At 38.0% G+C, this 23,057-nt stretch overlaps 1 protein-coding gene across 5 annotated transcripts in view; it reads right to left on the bottom strand.

Moving 5' to 3' along the window:
- UBE3A (ubiquitin protein ligase E3A) overlaps positions 1-23,057 on the bottom strand; it is a 52,657-nt gene that overhangs the window by 23,140 nt on the left and 6,460 nt on the right. For 4 of the 5 annotated variants that reach the window (XM_062487865.1, XM_062487867.1, XM_062487866.1 and 1 more), the window contains 3 exons: positions 19,706-19,773; positions 11,336-11,454; positions 7,956-8,000 (listed from right to left, as the gene is read on the bottom strand). In XM_062487865.1, coding sequence (XP_062343849.1) covers positions 7,956-8,000; positions 11,336-11,355 — 65 coding nt within the window. In that variant the 5' untranslated portion in view covers positions 11,356-11,454; positions 19,706-19,773. Of the gene's footprint in view, positions 1-7,955; positions 8,001-11,335; positions 11,455-12,054; positions 12,188-19,705; positions 19,774-23,057 lie in introns of those variants that run through there. The other variant, XM_062487868.1, reaches the window with a different exon arrangement.

The raw sequence follows: 23,057 nt of genomic DNA, 5'->3' as shown, positions 1-23,057 counted from the left end.
TTAATAAAACTTGGACCAGTAAATTATTTCAGAGACAACTATTTCTCAATGCAAAATTTAGTGCTTTGATCATTCCTGACTTTCAGTCATTCCACACTTCCAGATTTAGAGTGTGAAATACTGCAATTTTTAAGAAGGTTAAATATTTAATATGAAAAAGCTGAATTTTTGCACTTGAGCTGCGGCCACCAACATGCACACCTTTCTAGCTCACACATCAAGTTTGAATAAAGTTATATCCACGTATAAACACTCACATTAACAACACCTTTTATCATCCTAAACAGCACTCCACTTTAATCAGGTCATGTCTGAGATGCCAGCAGATAAAGCTAAGCTTAGACTTGCCTCTAACAATTAACTACTGAAGGGCTCAATATTTTTTTCCACTTTTAGTTTTTAGCTACCAATTACTTCTCAAACTTTGCCATGCCTACAATAAAGCTGATTGTACACTTTTATTTTGACTTGGGTTGGAGACTCACTGACTCAAGTTCTCTGACACTCTAATAGAGAAAGGTCTGACTGAAGGTTGCATTTAATTTTTTTTTTAAAAATCAAGTATGGAAGCAAACAATATGGTGTACAACAGTACTAGAACACAGGAGTATTAGAATTTCATAGAATATCCTTAGCTGGAAGTGAACCACAAGGATCATCCAAGTTCAACTTCTGGCCCTGCACAGAACCATCATCAAGAATCACACCATGTGCCTAACAAACACTTCTTGAATTCAGGCCCGGTGCTGTGATCACTTCCCTGGGGAGCCTGTTCCAGTGCCCAAACACCCTCTGGGTGAAGAATTTTTTCCTAATATCCAGTCTAAATCTTCCCTGACACAGTTTCATGCCATTCCCTTGGGTCCTGTCACCACAGAGAAGAGATCAGTATCTGTCCCTCTGCTTCACCTAATCAGGAAGCTGTAGACCATGATGAGGTCTCTCCTCAGTGTGCCTCTGCAGGCTGAACAGACCAAGTGGCCCCAGCCACCCCTCATATGGCTTCCCTTCAAGTCCCTTCACCATCTGTGTACCCCTCCTTCAGATGCTCTCCAATAGCTTTGTATCATTCTCATATTGCAATACCCAAAACTGAGCACAACATTCAAGGTGAGGCTGCCCCAGCGCAGAGCAGGACAATCCCGTCCCTTGCCCGGCTATGATGCTGTGTCTGATGCCCCCCAGGACAGCTGGCCCTCCTGGCTGCCAGGGCACTGCTGGCTCATGTTCACCTTGCTGCTGACCAGGGTCCCCAGGGGCCTTTCTGTGATGCAGATTCCAGGAGCACTTGCATTTGTTGAACTTCATGTGATTGGTGACTGCCCAACCTTCTAATTTGATGAGGTCTCTGAACAACCTGACTTCCTTCCAGGGAGTCAACAGCACCTCCTCAGTATCACTGACAAACCTCCTTTGTGGACCGTTGAGACCTGTGTCCCAGTCATTTCCGAAGATGTTGAGGAGGGAGAAGGATGGAGTCCTGTGGAACTCCACTAGCGACAGGTCACCAGTCTGGATGTCACTCCATTTACTGTAACACTGTGTGCCTGACCTGTGAGCCAGTTGCTCACTCCTCACATGATGCATTTATCAAGCTATGTTCTGGATATTTAATCCACAAGGATACTGTGAGAGACAGGATCAAAAACTTTATGGAAATCCAAAAATCCAAAAAGAGGACAACAACTGTCTTCTCTTGATCAACTGGATGGGTTACTTTGTCATAAAAAGAAAATGGGTTTGACATGAACCCATGATGGTTGTGACAGATTTCTGTGGTGTGCTTCAGGTGCTTTTTATTAACTCCCAAAATAATCTTGTCCATAATTTCACCAGGCACTGATGTGAGACTGACAGTCCTGTGGTTTTCAGGGTCATTCTTCCTGCCTTTCTTGAACATTGGGTCAATATCAGCCAGTGTCCAGTTGACTGAGACCTCTCCAGATTCCCAAGATCCTTGAAAAATCCTTCAGAGAGGCCTTGTGATGACATCAGCTATCTCTTTACGTATTCCAGTATGAGTTCTGCAAGGCCACAAACTTACAGGGATCCAGCTGGACCCTCCCCCCTCTCCCTGGCAGCTACTCCACAAACTTTTCACATTATTTACCTAAATCATTTGTCTGAGGTAAATAAATAAATTTAAGTGAGGATACAGACCTCAGAAGGTAGAAGAGAATTTACCTAGCCTTCCATAAGAGCTACACTTACCGAGGTACATCAATAAAAGGACTTACAGAAAATGCAGTTCTGAGTAAGTCAATGTGTGATTTTATAAAACAGACATTCCATACCACATTCCCACTGGAATACTTCAGCTATTTTATCAATGTCCATTGCCAAAAGCCCACATTTCCTATTTCTACATTATTTTGCAAAAGAACTTGTAGCATATTCTCTGCATTGTCCAAAAGTGAAAACTTGATCTCTTTCTACATTCCCCTGCTCATTTAGTATGCTGAAAACTAAAGTTCTTGGCCTGAGGCATTAAAACTGGTTCATCAAGCAAAGTAACATAAAACCACTCTATTCTTAGCTCATGCTACACCCGTGAAGACTGCGGCTCTCTTTAAGTTCCTATAAAGAGATCTGGTGAAGAGCAACTGGTCTCTTAGAAAACTCAAGGTCTGGTTCTCTGTACATTAGCACACGCAGTTACTACGGTAGCTTAGGCTGTAGTGACTGACTTGCACATACATTTCCAAATACTCATTGTTGTTGCACATCCAGCTATGAAACTGCACTGGTGTGGCTGCAGTTGTAAACTCTTCACAGACATTTCACAGGCGTATCCTTATGACTGAAGGATAACTTCCCACTCAGTGGGCCTTGTATAACCTCCTCAAGCAATACACACTGCTTCAGTGAGGAGGAGAGGCACCTAAAATAGACACCCAACTTCCTTCCTTAAAGTCCAACAATTTCACAAGCACACTTTTCTGTTTAAAATGAAATTAGCATTCAATGACTTACATTGTAATAGTTACAGAAAAAAGAATTGTCTTTAGGCTTTTCATATGTTCTTCTAATAAGTACTTTCCATTTGTAATTTAAATGGTGCCAAAATTATGGAGTATCATGAGAAACATGTATCACCAAGCCAAATGTGAACTGGGCTGCATTTTCTGTAGTATTTTTTGAATGTCTAAAACCTGTAAGAAACAAGGATTGAGTGTACTGGTTCAGAAGTTTCTATGAAACAGACCTTAATTTGCATTTCTCAAATATTTTAAATTAAATGCAGAGAAATATAATGTAAAGGTATCTCTTGCCACAGAGAAAATCAGAAGTTTAAACACTAAAGAAATTTTTGAAAGATTTGAAGCATGTAATAACTTAAAGTTTCCCTACAAAGCATTTACATTCAAGTTTACATTTACATTCAAAACATGCCTGAACCTTAAAATATCTGCATAACTCCATCGTTTTTGCTTGTAAGTTTACCTAAATTTTAGAAATACACATGGTTGTTTCATGCTTGTCTGGAAATACCAGCACAAAATAACACGCTTCGGAATGATTTATGCCTAGGACACAGTAATTGTTTTATTACTTTTACACATAAATCTCACATTGGACAGGAATGTTGATCTGCTGGAGGGCAGAAAGGGATCTTTCTGCCAATAGCATGAGATTCAACAAGGTGAAGTGTCACAGGTCCTGCCCTTGGGTCACAACAACCCAGTGCAGTGCCACGGGCTGGAGCAGAGTGGCTGGAAAGCTGCCCAGTGGAAAAGGACCTGAGGGGTGTGGTCCACAGCAGCTGAGCCAGCATGTGCCCAGGTGGCCAAGAAGGCCAATGGTGACCTGGCCTGAATCAGAAATAGTGCGGCCAGCAGGACAAGGATCTCCCTGTTCTTGGACCTTGAATCCCATGTCCAGTTTTAGGCCACTCACTGCCAGGAAGACACTGAGGTGCTGGAGTGTCCAGAATAGGGCAATAGAACTGGTGAAGGGTCTGGAGCACAAGCCTTACAAAGAGTAGCTGAGGAAGCTGGGGGTGTTCAGCCTGGACGAAAGGAGAGTCAAAAGTGACTTTTATCACTCTCTACAACCATCTGAAAGGAGGACGTAGCCAGGCAAGTGTTGGTTTATTTTCCCAGGCAACCAGTGACAGGACAGGAAAGAAATGGCATCAAGCTGTGCCAGGGAGTCCAGGCTGGACATAACAAAAAATTTCTTCACTGAAAGGGATGTCAAACTTTGGAATGGGAAGCCCATAGAGGTGGTGGAATCACCATTCCTGCCTGGAACTGTTCAAGAAATGACTGGACATGGCACTGATGTTCTAGTTGATAAGGTGGTGACTGGTCAAGGGTTGGACTCAATGATCTTGAAGTTCTTTTCCAGCCTTGATGATTCTATGATTGCTCCAAGATGGCTAATTTTATTAAATGGAAATCTGCAACAGCCTCTTATACAATGGCTATTAGGAATTTAGAAATGCCAAAATGTTCACAAGCAATTTTTCTTAAATAAAAAATCCAAAAAAGCATTAATATGCATGGAAACTAATATGCATGGAAAGTAGGTTTGTCTTTTGGCTAAGAAAAAACCCAGGAAATAATTTTTTTTTTTAGTACTAATAGCCAAACAACTTTCAATAGATGTGTTAACAGAGGCATAAAGAGACATGTCTGCAACAGTTATACTACACTTTGGAAACAGGACGACCAGCATAACAAAAACTGTTAAAGAAGGTGTTGTAGATGGTCATCTTCATAAAGTTAAATATTGCTTCATGCAAGTTTCAGCTTCAAACCTTGTACACTGGTTTTCCTGCTTCTGTTTAGTTAGAGTAAGAACAGCAGTGCCAGAAAAGACAAGCTTCCAGTAACAGCACTGCCCACACTGAGCCTTTTGAAAAGCCCTGCACACCAAACTGCCAAACACTCCACCCACAGCTGGAGCCTGGCCCTTTGTTCCAGCACTGCTGTAACACCTTTTGCCTTCTTCAGCCTCTGGCACCACAGCAAACGTGCACCTGTCAAATGTGAATGGAGCTCAAATTTTCCAAACTCCATTCCTTCCAGTGTGGTGGACCCCAATAGCAGGGGTGGATTGTGAGCCCCCTTTGGATCTCTTTGGGCTTAACCCAAGGGACCTCCCTTCCCACTGTGTATTCTAGTTCCACCATGCCTCCGGGAACATCATGTGCTGACAAAGGCAAGGCACTTCCTCAGGAAGGGCAACCCTGAGAACAGGTCTGTCCTGGGTATATGGAGCAATGCAGGAAGACAAAGGGAGTGAAGAACACAAGTCAGCAACTATCTCACAGTCTTGCCTCAAAGACTGCCTTGCTAGAGTCGTATTAAAAACAGAGAAGGGTTTCAAAATTGCGAAGAATCCCATCCTCAAAAGCAGAGGGAAAGATGAACACATAGAAAGCTGTAAGAAGACAGCCATACCTTTGCCTTGATATATGACACCACATAATAGAGGGAAAAGACATGAACACATAAGAAGTTATTGTTAAACAATCAAATGATGTAATTTAGTGCTAAAGAGATTTTTAGGAAGTTAAAGTAATCGAAGTTGAAAGTCAATGGAGATGTGTGACAGAAGCAGACAGAAAATGCTGACCTTAACAATTCTAAGACCTGAATGAATGTTAAGATAAAAAAACTCCTAACTTTGAGCTAGCACCAAGATGTTCATCACATGGCGACCAAGAATTTGAAAAGCCTGGAATAAGCGAGACTTACATATGGAACATTTTGCTGTGTAAGAATCTGAGTATTTTCTTTAAATTTCTTTTCCTTCACACATGAATCATATATGAGTATGCTCTTCGTATAAAGCTTTGCAATTCAAAACATGGAAATAAATAAAGCAATTGTATCAGCCAACCAGAGCAAAACCAATCATTCATTGTGCAAACAAAAAAACCCACTTGCTTTAGTCCCTGCATTTACTAATGAATTTTAGGCATGTAAATAACACACTATTTTAGCAACAGAGCAGGCTTGCAGGTCACAACTAGCACACAACCTGCCATTCCACCTTATGTGGCAAGAGCAGCTAGGCAGTAAGATTGCAAAAATTCTCTGTAACAGGTGTAGTGCACATCATATTGTGACATAGTTTAAAAAACATTTAGTTTTGCAAATATACTGTATAACTACTAGTCAAATATGTGAATTCCTACTTGACTTGTGAGCTTGACTGGCTCACATTTATTTTAGACAGGTAGCTAAAATTTATGAAGTCAAGACCACTGTGACCACTGGTCTATATCAAAAAAGAAAAAGCATTCAGCTATAACACAGAAAAGCTTACTACTGTAAATTATTTTTCATGTTTGGTTTTAAGGAAGATAAATCACACATATACAAGAATTGTCAAACTTCTAGAAGGAAAGAAGTTTTATTGCCTTTTCCTTCTGATTTATCCTACATCCTTAAGTCTTTGTTTCACACTAGTCTAGGTGAGTGCTGCTGACACATCTTTGCTTAAAATGTATAAAAACAAGTAATCAAACTGATAACATTCAGAGCAGACTACAGCCAGGCTGCAGCCTCACTTCTCCTGTTTGGCTAGGCCAAAGGAAACAAAAGGGCACAACTCAACTTGCTGCAGGAACAATAATCCACAATGCATCACGGGCCACTACTGGAGCAGGAATAAGTCAGCATGACAGGGCTTTTGCCCTGTGACCTCTAATGCAGCAACATGCAGAGTCCACATAGCAACAGGCAGAGTCACCTCTCAGGTCAGGATCCCTGCAGCCTTCACTCTTACGAAAGCAGCTGGACAGCACTTTGTTAGTAGATGGTGTGAGTGAGGGAAAAGAAATCTGTCATACCGGGAGAATTGCTTCTCCTAGTGCAAGAAAAGGCTTCATTGCAATGAATTGCTAATAACACAATAGAAAAGCCCTCACTGTTTCCTTGTCCTCATTTTTAGGTATGCAGTGCAATGTGTGGAGGGGCTTACTGCAGTTTTTCTCCTCCTTAAGTTGGGCAGCTACAGCAGAGAAATCCTTGAGCAATTCACAACTATGTCCCTAGCCTGCAAAACATCCCGAAAACGGCATCCAGCCCATGGCATGTAAAATGCTAGACTGCTGGGGGGAAGGCGTGAAGGAGACAGTTTAAGGTCAGAGAACAAGTCTGTGGCAGAAGAGAAATGAACCCAGATCCTTTGAAGTCTCAGACAGCACACTAACTACTGGGCTACATTCCCTCTATTATTTTGGAACTTGTGCTGTAAGCCAGAAGAGCAGTTTGTGGTTTCCCTGTTTGAGTTCTATGACAGGACAGTTTGAATAGCTAGAAAAGAATTTTGTTTGCTAACTCACAGAAGAATAAAGTCTCAAATAATTTTTTTTTAAATTGTCCTGTAATTCCTGCAACCCCTTTGAATTTTGAATTGAAATGAACATTTCAGCCTACCACAATGTTGATTTTAGCTCATCTTGGCTTCTAACCTAATGAAGCCAGACAAAAAAAGGTTCAGACCTGTCAGCAGATGCTCTGTGAATACTGTTTAGTGAAAGAGAGCTAGTTTTCTGTTTCTAGAAGTAACTGGCATATAAACTCACCAAATTAAGTCACAATTTCTTTTTCTCAGTTCAACAATCTATCTGCCACAACGGACACCAGCAGGTATTCTGCTTTACTACTGAAGTGTCTTCAAACCCATGCAAGATGTTAGTGAATGGCAGGTAAAAATTACATCCCGTAAGATTTATGACACTGTATTATGCTACCATCTACTGGTCCACATTAAATTAAACCTCTGAATTTCCCCTCCAAATCATTCACCCTCAAAAAAAAATTCTACAGAGGCTTAAAATTGCAAAAATTGCAAAATATTAATTTGAAATTTTCTAAGGTAATTTCACAGTTCTACTCAGTTTTTGTCTTCTTTTTATTAAGCAGATGCAAGAGTGTTACATATGTTCAGAACATTTTTAATCAAGATAAACCAAGCTCATCCACTCATTTACTTACATTCGGCTAGTTTCAATGTTCTCAGAGTGCGGTTCTCCTGGTGATCTGCAAAACCAGATAGAAAACCTTAAGCACTGCTTGCTCCTTCAAGTCATTACAATATGAAGTCATGAAAGATGGAATGCCATGAGTGTATTATTGCCACTAAAAGCATCAACTTTTTGACACTTGCAGATTTAATTTGTCAAACTCTAGACTACAGTTTATTACATAAAATATGATAGTATAATTAAGCCGAATTTCCCTAAGAAGGAGAGCACTTTTTCCCCACCGCTTACTCAACAGAAAGGGAAGAGATCTGCTGGCAGTACTTCCACATTCAGGCTGCATAGTGCTCCTGTTCTGGGCTAATTCCTCATAACCACTTCTGTAACCAAAACATGTACTCGAAGATTATCAGTGATCAGCTGCAATCAACAAATTCTCTACAGAGCTGGACTCTTAAGAAGTAGCAGCTCAGAAGCAGGGTCCAAAATAAACTCGAAGCAGATCTCGCATTTCTCTCCACCTGAATTCAAGGAGCTAATCTCACAAACTGCTTTCTGTTTTCTTCAATCCAGCCAAGAGATCAGCCAGTAATATTCAGAATTAAGTGTTATTGCCTGGCACAAGCAGCACCTGTGTTTAGCCTGGCAACCCCATTGACTTAATTTACAGAGTAATTCAAGTGCTATAGCTCAATACTAACTTAAAGTAGACTAAATTACAGTTATTTAGCTCCTCCTTACTCCCATGTTCCTTAAGACAGCACTGATTCAACTGTTAACTTTTTTTAGACAGTATTCTTTTTCTCTCTTTGAGGGAGAACTTCCCCCTAGCCAGTGACACTGTAGCCAGACGAAGACAAGGCAGTACAAAGTTTTGATTCCCATCATCTTAAGATGCCTTGAAATCAGACCTTGCGGAATCTTCACTTGGGTACAAACTTTGGTACAGTTGACCAGAACTGCCATGCTGGAAATACTGTGCAAGGACTGGAAATAGAGCACAGCCATTACAGTAAAACTCTGCAGCTCAGATGAACATAAATGTCTTTCATGACAGCTCTCTAAAAACAGAAGTGAGCTAAAATCTGCAAACAGAACTAACTTTGTAGGTTTCACCAGAGTCTGCTGGGAGACTTCACTTAGGACAGCTATGCAGACTTTCCCATAGTTTTACGGGGAAAAAAGACCTTTGTTTATAGGAACAAAATTTCTAAATTTCTTTATTATATAACTATCTATAATATTCTAAATGCTATTGGAAATATCCACATGTAGCCTGATACATTCCTTTTTGCCTGTTTCATTGTGCCATTTTACTGGATGGTCTCTCCTATTAAAGCTTGGACTACTCTTCAAATTCTCTACAAAAATTTTAATTCCTCTTCTGAAATACCTGAATTCTGAATCTTTTGGATTCTACTCAACAGAACCAGTGCCTAGAATGCATTTCTGGCAGACAGCTTATAATTCCTAAGATAGCTGGATACTGTGTGGTGACAGACGATGCAGAACACAGGAACTTATTTGTTTGTATTTCATTAACTCACAAAATTTAATGGACACTGGGGACAGAATTCAGAACTTCCTATTCAACTAACTTTATACTGATACTTAAAATATAAATACCCTTTAACTGAAAAATAACATAAAACCTGCCCAATCTCAACATTTGGCCTCTATTTATTACCTCCAAAATATGTTTCCCTTACTCTTTAAATTTAGGACTGACAAGGCAGTTGCTGACAAAAATAATGCTCAGCAGCAAAACAAAAAATAAAAATTTCCCTTTAATTCTGGTGACCAAAGCAAGCCTCTAAATACTTAGTGAAAAGAATCTCAATTTTTTTCCCCACTTATTCGCATGAGCATGTAAGCATTAGAAGCTGGAATAGTAGAAAGACACATATTTATATTTATACTGGTTAGCTCCTCTATTTACTTCCACAACTTTATAAGATGGTAGCAAAATGTCTGGACATTTAAGGATTTGCTCTCTTAATTCTAATATTGGGACATACAACACATTGAAGCTTTGGGAAAGAGTAGTGCTTTTAGTTGTTATGAAAATGCAAAGGAAATAGTGGTGTTAAAAGAAAAACATCAACAATACTCATTACTTTTAGCCTTTAAAATAAAAAGCAGTATGAAGAACTACAGAAAAAGAGCAGACTGGCATCTAAACTCTGCATATAAAAAACAGAAGCCTGGTGATCTGCAGTACAGACATGTAAACAGCTAGCAGTATATCCAAAATCTTTTTCTATCCTCATTATTTGTGAGAATATTATCAGGGGTGAAATGATACAATACAGTTCAGTGCATGTTACTAAAAAAAAAAAATAAAAAAAATAAAAAAGAGGTAAGAAAAAATACCATCTAGTTGAGGCAAAAAAGGTCTGGTCCTCTAAGTTAAGTGGTTCTGCAGAACAGAGGGTGAAAATTCCTTCAGCTGTTTTCTAAAACATGAGCAGACCTACTATAACTATGATTTACAGAACTATTAATGGACATGTTAACCTGATTTTAAAAGGTTTCAAATGACAATGTAAGCACCTAACAAAATGAGCTTTGAATACTCAGTAAAATGAAGTGGAAGATCAATCTAATTACAGGAATTGTACTTGTTTGCTGAGAAGCTATTTATTTTGCAATACCCAATTGTTTACAACCAAGATACCTTGTTATTTCCTGTGAGCAGGCAACAGTACTGAAAAACAACTATATAGTACGGCAAGACGTCCTTTCATCATGCTTAAAATCTGAAACAAGAGTTCTGTTCAGAGAAAATCTCAGAGCAAATGCTCTTAAAAATTTCAGCTTTGAATTAAATTGTAGATACTGATCACAAGACACCAATTAATCTGAATACTGCGGTATGAGCTCACAAATTCAAATGGTGGCTTATTTCCAATAACACAGGGAGCAACTTCTCCATTCTACAAGCCACTCCTTTTACCTCCAGTGTACCTCTCGAGATGAGAAACATAATGGTATGTAACCTTACACATACTTTAATATCAAGCCTCCCAGATAAATACTTCAAAACAAAAACTGAACACATGCTTGGATAAGCATGCTAAACAATTTATACAGAAATTCAGTATGACAGTGAAAACTACTAGAGACTTTTATGTGATAGTATTGTTCTTAAGAGGGACATAGTGGAGCACCACAATGCTTGTATTTTAAAAAGCAGGCAAGGACAAACTAAGTGAGCTTTGAAATCACTGTTAGCAAGAGTGAGTCAACCTTGCTAACTGACTTATCTTAAACAAACAACTGAACTTAATATTATTTATAAAACTAACTTCAAGCCATACAAATTAAATACCTTAAAATAAACATTATAGTAGAAAAACTTCTGAGAAATAACCTGATATGCTTCATGCTTACCTTTTACAAGCTGTGGCCATTCGGTGACATCAGGGTGATCACAATTTTGAGTCACTGATCAAAACCGAGTTGTTGTACCAGTCTTGTATCACGCTGGGCTAAGCATAAGCTTAACAATTCTAAATAAGTAAAAATAATTTAGTTAAAAGTCCTTAAAAATTATTTTCAGCCAATTCTCTAAATGAAAAAAAAGGAGAAAAATATTGATGCTAAGCATTGTTTTATCAGCAAGATTAAGACTTACATTCATTTTTTGCATGACATTCTAGCTTCTAGAGTAACTCACTACAGTACAATCAACTGGTAAACTTGAAAATTCAGGACCTTATTTTCGGTCTTCCTAAAAAAGCAAAAGCCATACCCATCTCTTGGACCACTGGAAAACACCCAATGTCAAGACAATAAGCATTCAAAGACCTGAAAGTGCGTGCATAAACATGAACTGTAATTTCTAAGTACAATAAAATTCGGGTAGATGTTTTGCTGCTACAACTGGGTTAACACTCCCTTAGCAAGGCTCTCTTCCCAGGGGAGCAACAAGCAACAAGTAACCTGAACTTTGTTATGCGCCTCTCCCCCCAAAAAAAAGTAAGCTATAGCTATGCAAAAGTTTCAGAGAAGCAACCTTTGCTATCTATGGCAAATCTTTTAGGTTCTTTGCTCCATTTATATCATGTGTCCTCTCTCCTTTCCCTTAAATTTTCAAAAGTATATTTTACCTGTCAATTGTTTCCCGTGATCTGGCTCCACTGGTATAAATTGAAGGGTTGGTCCTTTACTTTGTCACGCAGGTGGCAGCCAATGATCACTCAGCAATACTTGTGCCCAGAGCGCCCTGGGACCACCCCAGCTGATTACTTCCATGGCTGAAAAGGAACCAGTTAGTCTCTTACCTACTGCTATTATCTACTCTAAACTAAAGTTAACGGATAAAATATTTCCAAACATAATCCTCAACACTCAATTCTATCCCATTCTCTCTCCCCCCCAAGCTCCTAAGTGTGCTGGAGAAAGCCAAAAAAGAAAAAAGGCCTCTGAAGGAGAATCAGATGATAAACAGCATTTGCTTTTTGCTAATATAAAGTTTTGATAAAAATTGTAGTGTTAATATTGTATTTAGTAAATAAGAACTTATCTTACTTTTTCTTAAGAGCAGTAGCTATGAAGACAGACCTCTGTATAATATCCTGGGGAGTTTATTCCTGTGGTAACCCAGATGAAACCCCACATTTGCAGGTTGCCATGCAGCAAAAGCCTCACACAGAATGAAGGTGCACAAAGCTATTGAGGGCACAGCCGCAGCTCTCTGCAACTCCTGCAGATATAACAATCTGGTGCAAATACTAAGAGAGCACATCAGACAGCTTTAAATATTTAGTAAAAAACATTTATTTCTTTACTGCACCTTCTTTTGTGCTTCAGTCCAACCTATTACAAATTGCAGTAAGACCTTAGCAAGGCTCATGATTTTTTAAAGTTTGTCAGAGAAGCTGCCCAGTTTTGCCATTCTGCCATGAACTCTGCACAGAACAGTATTTGTCTTAGTTTCAGAATGATGCTTATTACTTTTATCATTCATTGAGATAGGTAAAGTGCCATCTGTTGATTTTAATATCAGTAATATTTGAGTGTTCTCACCGTAACACAAGTGCAGTTGACACAAGGAAAGTAAAAAAGAAATAGGCCACCAAAAAATCTCCAAAGCAAAACAGGTTCTCCAGTACTTCTGTTTCATAGGTGTAAATTGTCAAAGTTTAACTGAGCCAATGCCAGGAACATAGAACAATTAAAAGTCAGCTGGAAAGGTTCCTCATCTGTCAACATCACAGAACAGGGAAAAGATTTTCCATTTAATGTTTGCTGACCATCAGCTGTATATAAAGGCAACACCCAAGATACTGATGCAAAACTAAGTAGCTGTGAAACACTGCTCTGCTTATGACATTCTGACTGAGACCTGAAAACGTACATTTTCAGGCAAGCCTTAGTTTTAAGGAAACAGATGCCTATTCCAACACTACTTCTAGCACTCTGCCCAAATAACTTTTACTTCACTGGTCAGAGGACAGTTATACCTCTCTAAAACCTCACTGGTTGGGAAACCTGCATTCAGTCTGACTACTGGAAGTACCAGCTTGTGTTCTGGAGTGTGCCTGATCAATGACTCCCTACCTAGACTTGGTCCTGTATCACCCAGACTACTGACAAAAGCTTATTACAGTAGTCTTCAATTAAGATGGAAGCATGCCGAACACCAGGCTGCCATCAACCTGAGTAAAACAAAGTTTTCCTGAGGCTGTTTCATACAGGAGAAGTCATGAACATGACTGACAACAGCGAAGGAGCACATGAAATGCTGGTGCTGGATTCAAACACCACCAGATTTTGAAATGTTAAAAAATATACATTAAGTTGGCAGCTTCACAGTCATAGTCAAGACAAGCTTATGCCAAGGCCTGACACAAATCCAACTCTGTTAGTCTGATTTACCACACCACTGAACAGCAGTACCTACAGCAGTTTTGTGATGGGAGGCAGTGTCTCAACTGCCACAAGTATCACTGAGCTGAAGTTAACTCATCTGAGTTTTGTTGTGAAATTTGTATCTACAAACTGAATTTGTCATGGGTCAGAGCTTTGAGTCAGTTTGTTCCAGCATTTCTGATTCGTTGCACGATACCTTAAAAACTACACTTATTGTACTGTGGTCTAAAATTCTTATGCTTCTTTTCAGCAGTCTAGATGCAAAAAACCTTAATGAATAATTTTTCTCTTATCTCCTTCTCATCCTACCTTCCCCACCTATCCTTGCTGCCACTCCTGTGGAACAGAATATGACTGGCAAGGATTCAGATCAAACAATTAATTTTTCTAAAATCTTACTCATTCATGCATCAGCAGAGTAGCGTCTGCCTGCAAAGAGACCAGCATGCTGAAACACAGGGTGGGTGGTGAAGGAGACTGCCATCAAAGATTTATTCTGAATATATTTCAAAGGACATTTTGACTGCTTGATACAAACAAGGCACAAAAATCCCCAACCTGGTTAAGATAGTCAAAAGACACTACATGATTAGGAAAGGAAAACCTCACTGATGAATACACTAAAATCTTGGATAATGGTATTATGAATTGTGAATTGGTCTAAACCAACTGCTTTTTGTTACAGGAATTTCTCTACAAAAAACCTCCTCTGTTTGTAACTTACAGTATAGAAGACAGAAACAGCAGCCCTGGAGCAGATATTTATTCATATTACTCAAACTAATTTCCCTGGTCCTCACTGTTACGATCAGCATGGCTTACAGTTTAGGCTCTTACAGACACACTGAGCAGCTGAAGGTATGAAAGGAAGTTTGTGCCTGTGGAGTATGTCCAAGAAACCCAAGATGGCTGCCAGGCTCTTTGGGATGGGGCAGGCTCCAGAACAGACACATTTGTGTCTGCCTAGTGACTATTTACTAGGGGTAGAATCAACCAGGGCTGCAACAACCCCTATTACAGTTAGCAAGACAATAAACAAGGATCCATGCCTTCAAACCATGTATCTGAAGAACTCTGTGTCCTGAACTAGCTCTCATGAAAAAAGGAATGGGATAAATAATGTTTATGCAGTGATTTGGAACATCTATTTCTCCAAGATGGCACAGGTGAATATTTTCTTACAAGAATGTTCCTATCAACTCAAGGGGTTAAACAAGAGTGAAAGAACAAGACCTCAGGAAGGAAGTTCAGATGCATCAAAAGGGGCTAAAAGCAACTTTGTTGCATAGCTTCAACTTTGGGCACATTTCTTGAAACCTTGAAAGTCTACAAGCACAACAAGGCAAGAAGAGATCCCCAACTTCAACATACAGAACCTAAAGCCACACCCTGGAGATTTTAAGTACTTATTTTTCAGCAACCAAAAAAAGGGCAAATAACTTCCAGCTACCAGTCACTTATTTGAACATTGTTATTTACATGGATTCCCTAAACCTACTACTATCCCTGGGTTATCTGATGGTCACCTTCTGTGAGAGAAATGCAATCTGGCAGCTGAGACACCGTATCTGAGGTCTAGGAAGATCCCCTAGAGTATGAACACTTTCCTTATTTAAACTTTAACTTCTGATTGACTTATTCAAAAAGTGGCACTTGTAAGAATTTAGGTTTCCTTTACAAAGGAATTCAAGTATCTACATAAGTAATCTTCGATCCAAATTTAAGGTTTTCTTTTTGATCTATGATGAAAATAGGTGTGATTCATTGTACAATGAATTTGAGTTGCTTAATTAAACACCTCTCTCAAGAATATACCACTGAAGACAACTTTTAAAGGTCTTTTGAAGAGTCCCTCTGAATGCCTCAAGAATGAATTTTACATATTTCCAGAATGACTCTGAGTACCACAATGAAACAATCATCTATACAGTAAGAAATTGACACCTAATAGGAGAGCTGGCCTTTTATAATTTGAGATTGAGTCAAATGTCCCAGATAATAGTCATTAAACTCTTAAATTCAATCTTAATTGTCACATGCAGAAAAAAAAGAAAAAGTAATGTAATAGGCATGTTTGAGCTTGTATTTCTTCATAAAGTTGGAAGTACAAACTACTTTTCAGGTTGTATACTGCTTCCAATGCACAAAACATAAAAAAATAAGATTTATTCATCTAATTAGTAGGCAAAATTATTACTGATTCTACCGTTAAATAAACCAGTCACTAATACAACCTGGTCATACAAATCCTAAGAGAGCCAAAAAAGCACCAACAAAATAATAATAAGGCCTCTCTAACGTTTCTTTCCCCCACTGCCTGGCAAACCAAAGCAATTCAACTAGTAACAACAAACACAAAATCACATTAGTTAGAAAATCAAAAGAAGTGGGTTCTATCCTAGAAAACGCCAACCTAAAATGACTAAAGTAGTCACAACTGATGGGCAAATGTACACATGCTCCCATATATTACAAAAAGAATGACAGATATGACTCATGAAGGGTCCCTGGAAGAGTGTCTGTTTGTCTGCACAAAGTACTTCACACATCTTCCAAACTTAAACCCAGTTTTACAATTATCAATATTCTTTAAAAGTGTTCCAGAAGTAGTAGAAAAGAGCCACAAAACCAGCATGAAAATAGAAGAAAATGCCTTGTGATTAGACAATGAAAAGAGTTCAAAGTTAATCAAGCCTATCAATATATGTACTGGAAGAAACCAATTATTCTCACAGCAAAAAAAAATACATAAAGATCTTCCAACTGAAAGAATGCATATAAAATTCCCATGAATAGAAACTGAAGGCCCACAAATTCAAATTAGAGCAGGAACACGAGCATGCAGGAAAATGAGAACACTTGAATAAATTATTTGGGATGGCCATCTGAATTTGCTACTATCTTCAAATAAAAGTGCTACTCTGAAATTTACATTTCAGTAAAAACACTAAAATATTTACGACGAAAAGTTGTTTCTGAGTTTCATAAAGGCAGAATCTTGTTCATATCAACACAAAGAGATCAAACATGGATTTAAATAAACACTCCATCCTATAATATCTGTATACTTACTTTGCCTTGATGTCAATACTCTCCACTGTACTGGTTTTGGCTGGAATAGAGTTCATTTTCTTCATAGTAGCTAGTGTGGGGCTGTGTTTTGGATTTGCGTTGACACGGGGATGTTTTTGTTATTGCTGAGCAGCGCTTGCATAGATTCAAGGCCTTTTCTACTCCCCACCCCCCCAGGGAGGACGCTGGGGGTACACAGGGAGTGAGGAGGGTTCACAGCTGTGACAGCTGACCCCAGCTGACCATAGAGACATTCCGTATTATATGTCACCATGCTCAGTGTCAAAAGCTGGGGGAAGAAGGGAAAAGGGGAAATGTTCGGAGTTACGGCATTTGTCTTCCCAAGTTACTGCTACATATGATGGAGCCCTGCTTTTCTGGAGATGACAGAACATGTGCCTGTCCATGAGAAGTGGTGAATGAATCCCTTGTTTCACTTTTTTTTTTTTTTGCACAGCTTTTGCTTTACCTATTAAATTATCTTTATCTCAACCCACAAGTTTTCTCACTTTTACTCCTCCAATTCTCTTCCACATCCCACTGTGTGGGTAGGTGAGAGAGTAGCTGTTTGGTGTTTAGTTGCCAGCTGGGGTTAAACTATGATATCCATAATCACAGAGTAACAGAAAAATGTCTAATGTTTGCTCCCACTCCCTCCCCTCAGGCCAAAAATAGAGGTCTGCGTGTTATTCCCATTTTCTAGAACTGCCCCTGCAACTTTGGACTCTAAATTTCACCTTCAACACCTGGATTGGGTTAAATATTTCAGTGAGATCATATATGTATTTTGTTTACCTTTGCAAAAGCAGAAATGATCCAAAATTATCCTTAGCTTCTGTGTTTTACACTTAGACCACAGATGATTTTTTTTTTCTTCCACTAAACACACACACCCCATGACTTTTTTTTTTTTTTTTTTTTTTTTGCAGCAGAACCATTTGTTATATTATACCTGTTACTTCAGGCTCCCTCCAAAATGATACACAGCCATGAACAAAAAGCCCCTTCTACACCAGTAGGTGAAATTCAATCACCTATTTAAATGTCTTTTAGTAACTCTCCTTTTATTGGCTACTCATCATGTTAAGTTATTTTGCAGTCAGGTTAAGTTTTACAGCATAGCTTCAGCTTTACTACCTAAGCTTTTATTCCATCTGTCCTTTTGTTTATGCTCTATTTTGATTTCTTTTGCCATCCATCTTTCATTCTGCCTTCCATGTAAAGCATCTTTCTGTTCACCAAGTTCTTCAGCATGTTTGTTTAAATATAATTGATATTAAAACCAAGCAACCATGAAATTCTGTAGCATGACATTCAGCTTTTCTGATGTTCCATTAGTATTTATTAGTCACAATTTGTGGGGGATTAGAAGGGAATTCTTCATCAATTTATGAAGCACATACCATTACAAAGACTCTATGCATACATACAGTGGCAAGCAGTTAAACAATCAGAAGAAAAGCAGCCAGCAGGAATAATGGCAATAAAAAAAATAATGGCTTGGGTTTGAAGAAGAGCCATCATACACAGAACTGGTATTGACGCTGGAGAGCAAGAAGCAGGTGGGTGGTCCCAGTGGTGCTGTGGGTGCAAAAATGAATATGCACTACCTGCCAGATGCCTGCTAGAGTAAAGGACCAATCTATGCAATTCTCTCATTCTCTTGTGATAATGTAACATTGTAGCTTTTTGAGAGACTTAAAATTTTTAATTAGTACACACTACAGCTAAAGTTTCAGCTTAGAATTAACAGTTTTACTAGAACCTGTCCACAGCTTCCCACAAAACAGAACTTAAGAAGACATCAAACAATTCTTCAGTAAATTTGAGATTTCTAAACTTTATTTTTAAGTTAATTATCTTGAAAGAAAAATCCAGATATAAACCCATGGCACAGAAAACACAGAAAACTCCTATCAGCTGTTACTTAGCTCTTCCCCACAATGTAAGTGGTTAAAAGATAAAAGTACACACATGGCTTAGAAACTGCTCTTGAAATAGCTAGGTACAATCTCATATATGCGTTAAGAGATCTATTTAATACAGCAGAAAAATTAACTTAATTGTTGTTTTTCTGAATGCAGCGATGCTAAAAGTTTCAAAAATTCTTTATGTACCAAGCTGCAGAACTACAGAACTTAAAAGAGACAGTACAAAGTGGTGCAGTAACACCACGTATTACCAGAGAACTACACCAGAATTAAGTTAGGAAATGACAGTTAAAATAACTACAAGTTCAAGTTCCAACCCTGCCACAATACACATACATATTTTTAAGCTGGAGGGACATTTAACAGCCTAGACTAAAGAGAGATGCCATGTGCCACGGGTTTATGTTAACGTTGGTAATAAAGATTATATTTCTGTATTTCCCAGTATTCCTATTTGTGAACTTGACTTACACTGATGACTGTATAAATTTTCTGCAAGTTCTGAACTTATTTGTCAAGACATATCCTCACTGTAATATGTTCAGTAATGAATTAAAAAAAAAACAATACAGCTTTCAGAAACACACCAGTTCTTATCCAATCCATGGAGAAATAAATGGATGGTAGCAGCATGATGATAAGCTTGTTAAATCAAAAGGGAATTCATCAATGTTATATCATCAGTATTTATTTTCCCCAAGAAAAATCAAATAAGTCAGTTTTATGACTAAGTAATAGATACCATAGTTAGAAAGGGGGAAAAATAATGTGTGCCTCATCCTTAATGAATTTTCAACCTTTTTTTAAATCTCAGTGAAGAAAAGTATAATCATTTGCTATTACAATTAGCATACAAACAATATAAGTGGAAACATAAACATACCATATCTTTCCAGAGCTGCAGAATCTTGTTCTTTCAAATTCTAAAATGGACTCCTACAGTTCTTGTACCTATAAATGCAAAACATTAAAATTCAGTTCTTGCACTATGCTCCATACTAATCCGAAGCTCAATAAAACTTCAAGACATTACTTTCAAAAGTGCCTATTTGACTGGTCACAAGTCTGCAACTAAAGGAAACACAAAATCATAGAACATGTCTAGTCAGAAGGGACCTACAAGGATCATCATACCCAGCTCCCCACTCCTCAAAGGACTACCCAAAACTAAACCATGTAAAGTTAAATCATACTTCTCATAGAAAAGCACAACTGAAAACAATTATTATGTTAGATAAACTACAAAAACATTAAGTTCATACACACAGTGTTCCCATTCTTTCCCTGTAGTGATGCAATTGTTTTACAATTCCATTCATCCAGTTTGTTACAAATACTAATTTCCTTTCTCCTTCCCACCCCTTATTTTTTCCTTTTGTTTTTTCTTTTCTTTAAGAACTAGTATTTATAATAAGCAAAAAACAAACAAACAAAAACACTCAAAAGAAAAAGATAGAACCAAATCTTTGTTGTGGGTGCATAAAACTGCTGGAGTTGGAGTTCAGTAAGCTTTTCTATTAATTCATTTTCAGAGAAGTCAAAAATAACAAGGGACTAAAACATACCTGAAATATTTTCAACAAAGACCTATAATCACAACCAGCTTTGAAAGAAAAGGTGACAGAAACAGACACATACGCATATAACTAAAGAAAGACAGACTGTGGAGTCCCCATCACAGGATGTGTTCAAAACCAGGCTGGATGGGGCTCTCAGTAACCTGGTCTAGTGAAAGCTCTCCCTGCCCATGGGCTTGTAATTAGATTTTTCTTTAATGTTCCCTACCAATCCAAACCATTCCCTGATTCTATGAAATCTACTAATTACTTTCCAAAATGTCAGTAATTTGACACAGAATATCACATTTTCAGTACTGTGAACATTTAATCCATAATTTCTTGGCTTAAAGCTCTATTAAGAGCAAACAAATCCAATGTAGCTGATTTAGGCTGATCTCCAATATAGATCAGGGTTCTCACACAGGAAACCCCAATCTGGTTACCTTAATAGTACATTCAGTTTTATTTTAAAATATATCAAACCATCAAGAAATCATTTAGTATCAGGGGCCAAATTCTTTATCAGGGAATTGAAATGGGGTGACCCTAGACCAGTTTTGCCACTAAAGCTCTTAAGCACTAACAATACCACACACATTCTTGTGTTTAAAAAAATTAGTTAGACAGGGCACCATACAACTTTTGTGAAAAACGACCACTATTTCAACAAACAATTCTACTAATTATGTAGATTTCTGTACAGTTATGATTACAGTGTTAATGATATGCAACTGGTCAATAAAACTTTACTACCATTCAGAAAAAAGAAAATTTTATCTGAACAATATGAGGCAGTAGCTTATGATTTTCCTGATTGCAAGTAGCACTTCCACTGCATATCCACAGCAGGAATCCGAAATACCTTATATTCTACAAAAGAGTAATTCTTCATTCACAGTGGTATCATTAGATAAACTCAGTTAAAGGTATTCTCACAAATGCAACCAATATTTTCACACCTTGTGTCAAAAGGACTTCCAGATTCAATGTATACATTTGTTCTTGTACAGACAGAGCAGTGTCACCTGTATAAAATTCTCTCATTCTCCTCTTAAGATACAAAAGCATAAATTTTCAGTGTGCGCAGAGTAGGAGGACACCACCAAGTACAGCATGACAAAGTATTGCAAATACATGTAGAAGGGATCTTATGATTATTGCCCAACAATAGATTTTAAAAAATAATTACTCCCAACAGAACTGAAGCTATGGAGTAGAGCCATACAACTGATGGAGAAAACAGACCACAAAGCAGAAGATGTAGACAGGTTATTTGCGTAATAACACACAGCAACAGAAGAGCAAATCCAACAACACAAAACTGAAGTTCCTGGACTTCCAGCTCTTCTCCTTCAGTCTCTCCCCACCAGCTACCACTAAGGCAGAACAGAGTTCAGCAGTCTACTAAGTCTAAAGTCTACAATCGCTCAAAGGCTACATAACAACACAGAAGGAAATAAAGCTCTGTAATGCTTGTCTAACAGGAATGAAAATGATTACATGAAGTCAGATGTACTTCAACATTCACCTTCAGTACACTTAAGTAGCACTAAGCCACATCTGCCTAAAAAAAATGCAAATGACAATGTGAATAAAAGCTTGGCCAACCTTACTGCTTCCACTCAACATTAAAAAAATCTTGGTCAATCACGTGACCAGAGCCAAAAAAGTTGCTTGTTTACAACTATGTCATACTTTTTCAGTAAGAAAAGGAGACTTCAAGGCACATTGAATTATATTAACACAGAAAGTAAAGCACTGAATTAACCACACTGTAGCAAAAGGAATTAAAAAATATTTAAGAAATTATTTATAAATAAAAAAAAAATTTTGCAACTCTCGTGTCTGGCTCAAAAAAAGATATCATGAAATCATCCCTATCAGGTGCTTTCATTACGTTTTCCACTTGTGGTTTTGAGTTGTTGTGTTTGTCTGGTTTTATCCAATAACTAATAAAACAGGAATAGAAGAAAAAAATTCTGAGAGCACTACCCTAAAGAAATAATACCTAGTATTACAATTTTTTTGACACAATTTCAAATATTTAAGTTCAATTAAGAATCATTTTCTTCCACAACTAACATCCTTAACAGTAAACAAAAATCACGTTAGCCAAACAAAAAACAAATATTCACAAACATCCTTCTTTTAATCAGATATTCAGGTTATAGGAATAATGCAGATGGAGTATTTTTCACAGCCTTACTATGGAAACGGCTCAATCCTTGCAAGCAAGAAATACCAGGGTTTCAAAGAAGTGATACACTCTCTCAGGAGCTCCTTTGTCCTTGAAATCTGATGGGATTTGCAGGTTGTGTGGACTCTTAAGTATGTATTTCTATTGGCTACAATAAGCAAGTTTTGCTACACCAGTTGAAACACAAGGGGTTGCTACTCAGCCAGTGTACACTAACTAGTATACCTTGGACTTTCTAAAAATAAACGTGGGTGTACACACATAGCAAAATACAATATTCATCACCAAGATTTTGGACGTGAGATTTCACTATGAAAAAATGAGCAATCATTATCTGAATATAGCTATATAAATAAGAAAAATGAAAAACTGTATTGGAAACAGAAATTCTGAGACAGCGACAGACCTCTTCAGTATTATCTAACTTTGCAGAAGTTTGATTCCTTTCAAGAAAATGGCAAATACCACCTTGTAAAATA

The sequence above is a fragment of the Cinclus cinclus genome, chromosome 2, assembly GCF_963662255.1.
Source record: "Cinclus cinclus chromosome 2, bCinCin1.1, whole genome shotgun sequence".
NCBI lineage: Eukaryota > Metazoa > Chordata > Aves > Passeriformes > Cinclidae > Cinclus > Cinclus cinclus.
The sequence above is the reverse complement of the archived record's forward strand: the minus strand, read 5'-3'. Positions and strand labels throughout refer to the sequence as shown.